Consider the following 14,069-nt stretch of genomic DNA (forward strand, 5'->3'; position numbering starts at 1 on the left):
TCATAATTTTGTTTATATGTATATTTAGCTGTTTTTTGTGGGAATATGTGTCTAAACCATTTGTTAAGAGCATTGTTTAAAAAAAAAAAAAAAAAAAACTAGCATTTTATAGCATTTAGGCTAGCTGACTTTTTCTATGGAAGTTAGCCAATTGTTCTTATGTTGTACATAGATCCTCATTTAAAAAAAAAAAAAATTATACTGTTTGAGACTCAGCTCAGGTATTTTAATTTTTCATGTTCCTTATCCGATTACTCGATTATTCGAACTAACTAGTCCAACGATTAATCGACTACTAAAATATTCGATAGCTGCAGCCCTACTTCAGATATCTCACTGCTATGAGTTCATTAATTAAACATAGACCACGTAAGATATACAACTTTCCCTGCTTTAAGGTACAACCAGAAAAACGACACTAGTGAATAGTAGCGTGCGCTTATTTGCAAAAAGAAAGGGAAGCAAAGACATTTTTCACTTGATATTTCTTTTACATCCTTCAAATTACTAGCTATTGAATCATGCACGTTAGCTTAATTGAAGTTTCTTTTGTCTTAAAGCATCCTTTAAGTCTTATCAGTGAATTATGAACTTCTTTGATTCAATTCACAAGGTCAATAACTCGACAACAGCAGAGGGAACAAACCAGTTAACAAATTAAATAACCTCATTTTTCTTATGCAAATCGAGAAATTGGAATGGAGATTTACATTTTTGTGTGCTTGAATAAAAGGAACTCATTAAATTGCTTTAGGTTATTAATAGAGACATGATCGTAAACAACTAGTTTGTAAAAAAGAGCAACAAAAGACCATAAATGAAGCACCATATATTTTTATTTAAAGTTTTTTTTAAAACATATTTAAGATTTACGATTACATGAGACTTTAAAATCTGTATTTTTCATATTTATAAATTCTAGTATGTAGAATGCCGACATGTTATTTTGTCATATTTTTTTCATCCACCTGACATCAAAGCTGCAATATAAAGATTAAACAACAAATTATTTGGCAGCAAGATGCAAATGGTTAAGAAACATTGAAAAATATATATACAGTTATATATATTTACCACTTTCCCTTTAGTTGGTAGGGTTTAAATTGATTAAAAGTAGCACAAGCAAAAATACAAAAAGATATATATGTATTAAAAAAGAAAGAAAGCATTAAGAATGATACTGCAATCAAAAGGCTGATGTTCTTAAAATGTTCTTTTATAAAACAGCGTTAAAATGTCTCAATAAGGAAACGTAAAGACGGAGCCAAACGCCCTCATGAATTCTTTTGGAGTACTTCTAACAGGTCTTAAAGCCTTTAGCGGCTCGCCAGGCCTTCACCGACGTCCTTGGCTTTCGCAACGTGACATCCATTTCACCTTCTGTCTTCAACGGGCCTGCTTCCCGGCTTGACGCCCTCTGTCATCCTTCCGCAAGGTCCCTCAGCTCATGAATTGCGTGTAGCCCTCGGCGCCCGTTACTATGACATCCATCCAGATCCGCATGGCCTCCGGGGAAGGCGCCACCATGTAGTAAAGGCGGTCGTGAGTCTTCACGCAGAAGGTCAGAGACGGGTTGGGGCTCTGGAGGATTTCATGGAGAGGGTGAGATGCTTTTTTTGGTCTTCAAAGAAAGCAACATGCACCTGCTGCATGCTTTTTTCCTCGGAGACAAGCAGTAAAGGCAAAATATCAAAGCGAATGGAAATATTTTTCAGGGACGGGCTTTTTCGTTGACCTTCATTTGTAACCTAAATAGGAATGTTTGTTTTGTTAAATTGTTTTGATTTAGAACTTCAGGTTGATTTTCTTTGTTTCAGATCATTTCATTGTAGAGTAGATTTAATTTAAGGCGAAATCATCCATTCAATAATTAATTCGCCACTCACTGTCAAATTAATCAAACGTCTAGTGCTGTCAATGGCATTGGAAGATCAGCATCTTCCCATTTTCTACACTGCAAATTTCTAATGTCTTCATCAGTTTATTTTTCTTAAATCGAGTTAAATAATTTTCTCCATCTTGATTTGAGTGTTAAAGACTTGTTAACAGATTAATGTGTCAGATTTATCCACTTTAAATAAATATGACTATTTGTTCTTATTAAGCCCATACATCTAAAAGTTGGTAATTTTTTAACTTAAATCAAGAAAAAATAGCTTTCAAATAATGTTTTTAACTATATCTATTCTTGAATTAAGAACATTTCTGACAAACACGCTTTTTTAAGGATTAAATATACGAATTAGTTGCTTTAACGGATCTTCAGACTTAAGACTTGTAGGCTCTAATAAGCCACAATTGTTCTCTTTTACTAAAATATGTTATTAGAAACACATATATTATTGCCAATGATTAAAAAATCAGTATTTAGTACGTTTTGACCCACGGAGGGCAACATGTTTTACGCCCGCAATGCACGCTAGGGGTGATGACGTGGTTGGCCTGGACTGGGAGAATAGCTGTGCTAGCTAGCATGACGACTGGCATGATTTTGTCACATTCTGCTGCTGATCAGATTGTTTTGTTACAGAAATGTGGGCTGAGTTCCCAGCGTCGTACTTGCATCCAATTCCAGCTTTTCAGCAGTGTCTTTAAACCGATCCTAGGCGGCTTGCCTAGATATTCACTTGCTGCAATTTGACAGTTTGTATATCCCTTCGTTGTTAGTTGCATCATTGCCTTGTTTTTTTCATTTGTCTGCCTCTCTATGCGGTGTTTCCTTGGTGTTGTTTTTTTTTTTTTTGATCCCGACCTACTGTCATGGACCGTTTTTGTACCTCCCTTTTCACGATGGCGTGCTTTTTTTGCGTGTTCAATAAACCCTTTTATGTAATACCTATGTAAATGTTGTCTGCCTGCTGTCTGAGGTGAGCCATGTTTTTTAATTCCATGGTCAAGCTAGCCGCACTTTCTTTTCAGTTTCGTATTTCCCTTTCAGGTTTTACCGCACAGACAGACAGCGCATGTGGGTTGTGATTGCTTTATAAGGAAAATTATTACCCTAACGTCATACATGTATAGTCCTGTGGTCTATACGCGCTTATCTGTCGCACGGGAAACACGGGTTCGAATTCAGCTGAAGACTTTCATTTAGTTGCTTTTGCTGCGCATTTTGTGAAATATCGACAGTGCTGTCCTGCTTTTCCCCTCGGGTTCAAATTGGAAGGGCAGAACTGAGAACATGTTTATGTAGTTAACGAGTGACTGTGGAAGTACGGCAGCGCTGTCCATTGACGTCACCGCCCAAAGTGCATTGTTTCGTCAACAACAATGGCGACCTACTAGTTTAACTAATTTTTTAAATTTCATAAAAACAAAAACATTAAGAGGGGTTTGAATATCAATTTATTATGAATCATACTAACATTTATCTTTGAAGACCTACAAGTCTTTCTGTCCGTGGTTCCCTTTGAAATGTGTCTTAAGCTTTTCGGCGAGCTATATTTCTTATTTCAAGAAATCTGAGTAAAATTTACTGGAAACACTGGCAGATAATTTCATTTATTTCTAGTAGAGTTACACTGAAAACAAGGGAATTTAACTAGTTTAACTAGTTAACTAGTTTTTGTTCTTTTTTTTTTCTTCTGTGTATTGGATGTCTATAGCTATTACAACATGTTAATTACAATAAGAAAAATAAAAAATAATAACTATGGTTTCACTTCGGGTTGTAATAAAAGTGTTTTGTTTTTATTCATTTTAAATTCATGAATTTATTTTAATTAAATAAAAATAGTATAAAAACACAATAATGATGACTCATTTTTACAAATATAATATTCAAGCTACTTTTTTTAAATAACCAAAATAGTGCTGCAATGATTAATCGATTAACTCGAGTATTCGATTAGAAAAAAATATTCGAATTAAATTTTCCTGCTTCAAGTATTTGTTTAATTAAAGTGGCGTTGTAATAGTTTGTTTTGAAAGTGTTTGCCTTTAGTTATATTGATTTGGGTGGATACACTGCCCTCTAGTCTGCCTCATTCACATGGCTGAATCCATCTGCTTCCTGTTAAGACCAACATAAGATGAGTTTTTGCTTGAGCTAATGTTTTTCTAATGCATTTGTAATTTAGTTTAAAGGTATATTAGCCATTTTTGTGGGAATATGTGTCTGAACCATTTGTTTAGAGCATTGTATAAATAAATTTTAAAAAAATAGTATTTTATAGCATTTAAGCTAGCCGACTTTTACCATGTAAGTTAGCCAATTGTTCTTTTGTTGTACCTAGATTCTTATTTATTTTATTTTTTTATGCCGTTTGAGGCTCAGCTAAGGTATTTTATTTTTTATGTTCCTTATCTGATTACTCGATTATTCGTACTAACTACTGTAGTTCATCGATTAATCGACTACTAAAATAATCGATAGCTGCAGCCCTAAACCAAAAATAGTCACAAGCCCTATAAGGGGTTGAATTTTCTTTATCCTAAAAATATAGGAAAATGCCACTTTTGAATACTTGTCCATTGTAGGGACCACTATCTCTGAAAGGACTTAATCTTATCCTCATGAGGCTCACGGGGCTGCTGGAGCCAATCCCAGCTAACTATGGGCAGTAGATGGGCTACACCCTGAATTGGTTGCCTGCCAATCGCAGGGCACAACGAGACGAACAACCATTCACTCACACACTCATACCTATGGACAATTTAGAGTGTTTCATCAGCCTACCATGCATGTTTCGGGATGTGGGGGGAAAACTGAGTACCCGGAGAAAACCCACACAGACACAGGGAGAACATGCAAACTCCACAATGGAAGGCCAAAACCCGGGATTGAAACCTAGATCTTAGAACTGTGAGGCGGATGTGCTAACCAATCTTCCACTGTGCCGCCACCTAATATGCACCATATACAAAATACTGTAAATATTGCTCAGTTATGACGTGCTGGCCGATGGGGATTTTTTTTTTTTTTTTTTTTTTTTTTTTTGTCTTATCAGTGTAACTAAAGAGAAAAAAAAAACATTAGTGGATTTGTATTGTTATACTGTCAAATTTTAAATTAAATCAACTCTTGCTTTGTACTTAACCCTTTATTGCCAAATGAATCACATTTGATACACCTAAAATTTCATGATTTTCAGAGTAATTCAGAATTTTGACATTTCTTTTTGGAAATAAAAATGATAGATGCAAGTCAACGCATGCATCTGCAGGTTACATGAGGGAGAAAAAAACTGGATTTAGCTAGGGTTATAGATATTAGAGCGCTTATAACACATATTCATTTTGACATTTCTTTTTACAAATTTGAATAAAAGGTTTACTTCCGACCTTATTTTTCAAATTTTGGGATTTTCTGATAATTGCTTCATGTTGCAGGCATTAAAGAGTTAACGACCTTGCTGTTTGTTATTGACTAACCTAGTTAAATTACCTTGGTAGCAATCCGAAGGTGATCATAATAAACCTCCTCAATGGCCTGGAAGTAAATGAGTCCTTTCAGTTTCGTCTCATGCTTGTCTAGGAGAGACAGAAAACTCAAAATGTAAAAAAAAAAATTACCTAATACTCAATACTTGTATTACACATGTACCAGTAGCGATTGCTCTAAGCCTGCAAGGGAAGCTGAGCTTCCGCCAAAATGTCCCCCAAAAATTTTTTGAATACTGTTATGTGTACATCATTGACTAAATATGCACTGCAACCCGCTCAACTTTTGTTCAGAATTAGCTTCTTATCCCTGGTCATGTTGCAGCTTGCTTTTCATTCATTCACGCAGCTTTACAATCCATTTAACAGTGCGGATGCTTTGCTTCTCCAGAATGGCGTACCGCACGCAAGCTATTTTTAGACCGTGACGTTGCATCGTAAAGCGGAAGTAAAGCAAGATTGGGACATTATAGACAAACCCTCGCATAGAAACAATGTTAATTCTGCTACTTTTCTCCGGTAATCTTTCAAAAACGAACATGCCGATCACACATTGCTTTTTTGGAACATGTAGAAACGACTCTAGACATTACGACATACGAAGGATGTTTCTTCATATGTTTCCCGAAGCCAAAACTCGGAGGAAAAAATGTGAAGAATTAATCAATTTGCGCGGACGTTTTAACGGCAGCTAGGTGAAGCCAGGGTGAAGCCATTAACATTTCATATGCAGTAAACATTTTGTCGGATTGGTATGGTCTTTCAGAGGACAAAGAGGTAAGCCATTTTGATGTTTTTAACTTATTTTTTAGCGTGACGTTGTGCCGTGCCGCTTCTGTCCGACAGTGAATGACCTGAAAAGAATTAAACTGGTATCTGACTGGCAGTTACCTTTTCTGTTGTAAAAAAAACAACTTTAGTAAGGGGGAAGTGTAAATAAATTATATAATTAAGATTTGTTATCAATGAAAAAATTAAAAGTGTTCGTTGGCTGTCACTGACTAGCATTTGCGATCGCTACACCCAAGAACGGTCAAGAGACGTAGGACAACCAGAGGATATAATATATAAGAAAGACAGGGCTGGTGGTTAAGGATAGCTTGTCGAAACAGGGGAATGTCATTGTCAGTCGCGTAAGAAAAAGGTGTTGATAAAAAAGCTAAGGCTATGCTTAGGTCCGCTCGTTTTTTTTTTTCGTCTTTTTCAGCCCTCGACACTCAAGCCATCTCTTTAACTGAACATTTTTATGTTCTTCCAAATCTTTGCCAGGGAATTTGGTACCAGGGACATCATTTTCGGAGAGAATTGGTATGTTTAGCTCTGTAAACATCTTCGTACACGATTTCCATTCATTTCCTATTAGGGACAAACGGTTTCGTGTCCCCCCTTAGCAACAGTAGCTAACGTCATGAATATTAATGAGCGGAAGTTACGTGTTGCTTGCGGTACGCCATTGAGATAACATTGTTCCACTACAGCGAAACGAGACGAGCCATTGGCTAAAGGCTGGGTTTATCCCCCCATTGAACACTGTGCGTCTCTGGGGGTCTATGGGCAGTGGACGGGGCTCGGCGGGCCCGGACGCTCTGCTTCTCTGCATGATGATTGGATGATCTGTCTGAAGCTGAATATCATTTTGATTGACAGCGAAATACTGTAAGTGAACCAGTGATCTTTTCGTATTAACATGAAATATTGAGCTTCTATTTCTACTAGGGTTGTTCCGATCATGTTTTTTTGCTCCTGGTCCAATCCCGATCCTTTTAGTTTGAGTATCTGCCGATCCCGATATTTCCCGATCCGATTGCTTTTTTTTGCTCCAGATTCAATTCCAATCATTCCCGATAATTTTTCCCGATCATATACATTTTGGCAATGCATTAAGAAAAAAATGAATAAAACTCGTACGAATATATACATTTATGGTTATTATGACAATAAATCCTCAAGATGGCATTTACATTATTAACATTCTTTCTGTGAGAGGGATCCACAGATAGCAAGACTTGTGACTTTGTATATTGTGACTAAATAATTGATATATCTTCTCTGCGTTGGGAAAGAAAATAAGGTGTTAAGAAAAAGATCAATTGCTACCTTGCTTCCCCACATTGCTTCCCATGATATTTGTAATCGTAGGGAGGGGGATTGTGAGGCTTTAGCCAATTAAAAAAAGGCTCCAAAGGCTGCCAAAGTTCACTCTACTCATTTTACGCTGCCTTTTATCTCTCTGTATAGATAAGATGGTGCCATTGCAGATTGAGCACGACAATACGTGAGGGGGTCGTGCAATGCGTGTATTAATTGCATTAACTATTTAAACGTGATACATTTTAATAAAACCTATTACCGCCGTTAACGAGATAAATTTGATAACCCTACCTTAAGCCTAAACTAAAGACTCTGGATGAGTGTAACATATTATGTCTGTAACGTTAAAAACAATTAGAAAACGATTTAATTAAAATATATGCACAGTAGTGTATATTTTTTTTAATTATTAAATTTATTAGGGGAAATATATACATACAGTGTATCCTGTATATACATAATGTAATAAAAATGCACAGTACTGTATATATATTAAAAACAGGGATGGCCGATATTTTTTTGCCGATTCCGATACTTTGAAAATGACGTGATCGCACCCGATCGATCGGCATCTCTAATTTCTACTGTTTTTTTTTAATTTATTTATTGTAGCTGCTTCTAATTGAATTCTTGACTTCTGGCACTCTAGTTTCTTTCCCTATCGGGCAGCGGTTGCCGGTGAGCCCATCCACTGTTACAAAGCACTTGCAGGCGGACACACTTTGAGCTTCCCCTTCATTGAAAGACCAGCATCCGCCATTGACAGGTACTAGTACATAATTTTTTTTCTAAAAGTTAACTGTAAAAGTTGTACATATATTTCGGGGGGCTAGACAGGTTGATAGCACTACTTTTATAATGTGAGAGATTTTAAAAAAAAAAAAAAAAAGACAATTTCAGAGCCAGGGTAAATGTTAATTACTGGTACGCGTTTATTTCAAGCTTTGCCTGAAGTCTTAAACATCCCATTAATCTGACTTGTTTTCCCTCAGTCAAACAGACCCATTGTCAAACCCAAAGATGCTCCGAGGCTGAAGCTTCTGAAGCTGCGAGACGTTTTTTGTCGACAAAAAGTGTTTTGAGTTACGATACTGTTCAAATAAGAACGAAATGAGCATAAAGAAGCGACAAACATCCAGCGACAATTAAAAGCAACCTTTTGAAATGGTGCCGACGCGTCCCCCCCTCTCCCCTGCTTTGCCTTTTTTCCGAGAGCTAAAAGTGCTTAGTAATGAGATAAATGTTTTTCAAACGCAAGTTTCATTTTATCACTCACGAACAGGCCAGGAGCTAGCCTTCACCCAAGAAAAAAACACTTCTCGGGAAACCATTGCATCCTATTTCATCAGCGTCATCATCTTCACCGTCGTCTTCTTTGGGAGTGAGCTGGGTGAAAGGGCTCGACAAGTGAGCTCCGACACGCCCGCCCGTCATTTCAAAAATATCCGCTAATTACTTTGGCCTTGATTGGCCCGATGGATCCTTACGATAACTTCTCTTTAAAATCAGGCCGATATTTTGACGCCGTCAATTTGGACGTGTGAGTGCAAGGAAAGTCCACTTGCCGCAGCATTAATTAGTATCGGCTTCCAGATGAATAGAAGTTGTTTGACATTAAGAAAAACAGAAGTTCCAGAACACCCTCGCGTTGCTGTAGGCTCAAGTGCGTTAATCACGTTGGGAAGTTTTAAACTGTTCAGAGTTTGTAATGAATGGTTTCAGACTTGATCCCTTTAATCTTAGGCTCTTTCTAAATGAATCCGTAGGCCTAATTCAAGAGGAAAATACTTCATTCAATAAATGTCAGGAAACTGTGAAAATCCATAGGCGGAGTTTGACTTTTGGGGCGGGTGGGGTTGTTTTGGACGGTTCCTATTGCACTGTCCTACAGTACTTCAACTCCCAGATTTGTTATTCACATTTAATTATTTCATTCACATTTTTATTTGGCGTTCATCACTTTATTTTATTCCCTAAACAAGTCCAATGACCTTTCGTTCTGTATTCACTTGTGCCAGTGGCGGATGCTGGTTTTTCAATGAGGGGAAGCTCAAAGTGTGTCTGACTGTGAGTATTTTGTGATGGTAGATGGGCTCAGCGGCACCCGCTGCTCGGTAGGGGAAGAAACTAAAGTGCAAGAAGTCATGTCTCCAAACACAAGCAACTACAATAAATAAATTAAAAAAAACAGGAGCTCAATTTTTCGCTAGTTGTTTTTAACAAAGCAAGTGTCGCCAGGATGATCATGAAAGTCTCTGGTTCAACTCAGAACAACGGAACTAAAATTGAAAAATATCTGCCATCGATATTAATACAACAAAAACACTAATTCGCTCATTTCGCTGTCAATCAAAAAGGGATTCAGCAGATCATCCAATCATCATGCAGAGAAGCAGAGCGTCCAAGCCAGCCAAGCCCCGCCCACTGCCCATTGACCCCAGATACGCACAGCGTCCAATTGGCGTGATAAACCCCTCGTTTCACTGTAGTGGAACAATGCACTCTCAACTCTGGAGATGCACGGCGTCCACACTGTTTTAAGGACTGTGAAGGTACGCAAATGAATAAAAAGCAAGCCGCGTCATAACCAGTGATAAGAAGCTATTCGTCAACAAAGGTTGAGCATGTTGTAGCGCATATTTAGACAATGACATGCACACACAACAATAGAAATTTGATCATTTATTTTCTGACATTTTGCAGTCTTAGCACGATATCCACTGACTTGTGCATACCCAGAATGACAAAGTTTATCCATCTTGAGTAGATGCTTACCCACGTAGTAGCAGAAGTTCCTCTTGAGACGATCGAAAACGAACCAGCGTTTTTTCCACGATTTGATTTTGCCGCCCATCTTGACCAAGTGACCCTTGCACATCTTCTCTGTGAGGATCACAAAGGGGCAGGTGTCTATGCTGTGGCCTGACGATTCCACGTGAGCACGCAGGTCAAATTCCTCCTTCAGGTTGGGGAGGTAGCGTGTCATCGGACGAGCCTGCAATGAAAAATATTGGCTGTTTGTAACCGATGGCACATTCTATTTCTGTTTCAGTATGGAATCAAGCAATAAAGTTACTTATTTGGGGACATAAAAACTCTGTCAAGTCTTGGATTTTTGCATATTTTGGTGTGGTAGTACTTTAAATCGGAAGTTTGGAAGTTTTGACATTAGGCCTAAGCTTTGAGTTAGCCGTGTTTTAATTAGTTGGTGCAGTTGATTTCAACAAATTTGGTGCTTTTTGTAAGTTATTTGTTAGTTTCATGGCTCTGGAGTGGCTAGCTAGCGCAAGTAGCTAAAGACAGAAGACAGAAGAAATGGGCAAAGCAAAGTTCCCACAAATTCCCTATGAAGAACGAGGAATAATATAAACTGGTTACTTGCTGCTGGCTACGACATAGAAAAATCAGCTGTAAAAAAAAAAAAAAAAAAAAAGTGATATCACTCCACTCTGATCCTCTGCAGAGCTGCCTGGATTTCAAATGTTTCTGTTCATACTGCAATTATTGATATACAAAGGTAAGTTTTAATAACTTTATCCCGAAAACATAGCCAACACTATTCATTGCATGGATCATCGATGATTTTTTTATGCGTGCATATGTTGTTTTTTATTGGAATGCTAAGTCACCCCAGCTGACTCGCGCTACGTTAGCCGCTCCAGAGCCCTGAAACTAACAAATAACTAATTAACTATACGAAATTTGTTGAAATCAACTCAACTGACTAATTAAACCCTAGCTAACTTGAAGATTAAAGTGCATTTGACACAAAAAAGCATTTTTATTTCATAATACATGCTGTATTTTATGCTCCTGAATGATATGGACCGCTTGGATGTGTGTGGAAGCGATCGCTATATTTATTTAGTTTTTTTAATCCTGCGCCATGAAAATGAGTGACTTCCGTCTTCGGTCTTGCATTGAGGAGGAGGGTGCTGTGATGTGTACGGGTGAAGGCGTCCTCTTCACTAAACAGCGGTACTGTTGTGTATGAGGATTCAGCTGATTTTGCGGATTAATACGTTTATTTTTCGCATCACGCCAGCCAAACGGCTGCAGAAAAATCTTGCTTTTGAGGGAGAGGCGTGTGCGCTTTTTTGGAGTTTCAAAAGCTTCCCATTCACCGTGGATATTGGCCAAGCCCTACTACTGTGGACTTACGAGGAAGTGAGTAAACATCTTGTTTTGTATTATGTCAAATATTAATACAGCGATTACAAAGTAAACACTACAAACTTTCTTTAAATAAAGGACTACTTACGTTTGATCATTGATAGGCATGTAAAAAGCTCTCCTCGTGCACATTAGCTGCACAACAACTGCAGCCGCCCTCCTCCGGGGAACAAACTGTAAATTGCTCTCTGCCGGGCGGTTTGCCTGATCCACGAAGACAATTGACAACCCAGTCGTCATGTCAAATAATCCGGGCAAGTTATGTGTGATTTTCCGCTTCGAAGACTTTGAAACATCACTCTGTTCGGGTTAGCATGTCGGCTAGCTGTCACGCCTCTTGGTTTGTTTACATTCTCCGAAGCCGGGGAAGGGAAATGACATATGTCCGATTTAGGTGTCATAAAATATCGCTCGGGAGGTGCGACAGTAAAGGTGAAGTCGACAGTTTTGACCATTATGGAGTAATTTTGCCATGTCGTCCTGAATAAGTGCATTTTTATTATTTCATATTCCATTTAGCACAAGACTGTTATTTGTCATGACCATGCCATTTATTCAGCAATTGGGGAAAATACTTGGATAAAAACAATATCCTCTAAAAATATTGAAGTATAGAGACAGAAACAATGACCTTTTACAGCTCTCTTCGTCGCGTTTTCCTCATTGTGAATAGTTCCCCCTCGACGGGCTGACTGGTCCTTCTCAAGCCATTTATTTAGCTATTGGGGAAAAATACTTGGATAAAAAGAATATCCTGTAAAAAATATTGGAGTAGAGAGACTGAAACAATGACATTTTGCGTCGCGTTTTCCTCGTTCTGAATAACTCCCCCTCAATGGGCTGAATAGTAAAACCGATGAGCACAGTCTCCCGCTGACGTCATCCACCTGTTGGGGACGCTAGAGCCCTATAAACGTAGACGTGGCTAATCGGCAGATTATAAAACTAATTTTTCGTCATCTGCGCTTTGCTAAATTCTTGTGTATATTCGAATCGTCTCAAAATATGATTCTAATTCACATAATAATGCTATTTAAGACTTTTTTTCTCCTGTCGTAGGCTCTTTAAGCCTGATGTCAAAAATTCTGAACTTCCCCCTTTTTTTATATAATTTTATTGTAAGAACAAAAAAAAATTGAGTTTTGGGCCATTCTTTATGGGTTTGGGGCAACTTCTAGTCACTTCATGTTGATTTGTTTTACCGAGAAATAAATAGCCTGTACCTGCAAATGTGTCTACATGTTTTATTTTTATACAAATCAGAAAACCTGACAATGATATGCAATCCTAATATTAATGTACTGTATGTTACTTTATTTTTCAGTACTACTTTCTTTGTTTTTTTGAAAATGTTCAATTCATCTCTGCTATCTCCACTGACCTGGGAAAAGTGTTTCTCCCGCATCTTCACCTCTTCTTCCACCAGCCTCCTCCTGTGGGCCGTCTCATCCAGGAGCCTCCTCTCGGCCTCCTCGCGCCGCTTCCGCTCCTCCTCCAGCAGATGCCGTCGAGTCTGCGCCTCCCTCTCCTGGGAGCGTCGAGGAGCAGAGGGGGAGAATATCTTAAAGGTAGTCAAATATTGCGATAAAAAGTGAAACAGAGCCACATGAGAGTTTAAATCCCCATCGCAGATTTTTGTCAAATACATCCCTGAAGTCTACGTATAAAAGAAGATGCTTGGCTGATGTAAAATGAGCCTTTGCTGCTTTTATAAATTTGCAACTGAATGTACATTGTGTCAACATGTAGAAATGAATCAAAGAGGCAAAATTGAACTTACAACAGCATTTCACCAGCCTGAGACTACCGATTGCAATGGGAAAGAGTTATACTCCAAAGAGTTATACAAGGCGTAGTGTAGTGTAGTGTCATGAATATCTGCTTGACAGTTCTGAGGTTGAAATACAGGTTAAGGCCACAGACAATGGATCAACTAATACTAAAAGCAAATGCTAAATTAATGCTGATTTAAGTTTCACTTTCACCACATTACTACTATCTTCAAATGATCATATTTGGGCCTACCCTGTGCTCAATTAGCCTTGCTTTCTCCTGCTGTGCCTCTTTCAACATCTTCTCCATCTCCTCCAATCTTTGGGTCTCCAAACCGGAAGCACTAGCACACAAAATTCACTGGAATATAAGGACCACAGCAGACAACCTAACATTACATTAAATTTATAAGTTTCTCACCTTTCTGGTGTGCATGCCGAATTGCTGGTGGAGATGCTGGTCTCCAAACTGTCGGAGCTCTCCAGGCTTAGGGTGTCATACGCTTGGTTGCCGCTAGATGGACACTGATGATGCAGGATGGAGTGATGTACTGTAGGAGACGGGTCTGAGCAAGAGGTGAGTAAATGGGGCAGACAGCTGTCATAGAAGAATAGTGCCATCTACTGATAAAGTCAAGTCATTGCCACAAT

General features: G+C 38.3%; 1 protein-coding gene across 7 annotated transcripts in view; it reads right to left on the minus strand.

The window, feature by feature from the left end:
* Nucleotides 1-506: 506 nt before the first annotated feature.
* Nucleotides 507-14,069, minus strand: part of phldb1a (pleckstrin homology-like domain, family B, member 1a) — a 79,408-nt gene continuing 65,845 nt past the window's right edge. For 5 of the 7 annotated variants that reach the window (XM_057820094.1, XM_057820097.1, XM_057820099.1 and 2 more), the window contains 6 exons: nt 13,840-13,984; nt 13,672-13,762; nt 13,028-13,174; nt 10,249-10,468; nt 5,387-5,472; nt 508-1,581 (listed from right to left, as the gene is read on the minus strand). In XM_057820094.1, coding sequence (XP_057676077.1) covers nt 1,441-1,581; nt 5,387-5,472; nt 10,249-10,468; nt 13,028-13,174; nt 13,672-13,762; nt 13,840-13,984 — 830 coding nt within the window. In that variant the 3' untranslated portion in view covers nt 508-1,440. Of the gene's footprint in view, nt 1,582-5,386; nt 5,473-10,248; nt 10,469-13,027; nt 13,175-13,671; nt 13,763-13,839; nt 13,985-14,069 lie in introns of all 7 variants that reach the window. The other 2 variants (XM_057820093.1, XM_057820095.1) reach the window with 1 other exon arrangement.

The sequence above is a fragment of the Corythoichthys intestinalis genome, chromosome 18 (assembly GCF_030265065.1).
Source record: "Corythoichthys intestinalis isolate RoL2023-P3 chromosome 18, ASM3026506v1, whole genome shotgun sequence".
NCBI classification, from domain to species: domain Eukaryota; kingdom Metazoa; phylum Chordata; class Actinopteri; order Syngnathiformes; family Syngnathidae; genus Corythoichthys; species Corythoichthys intestinalis.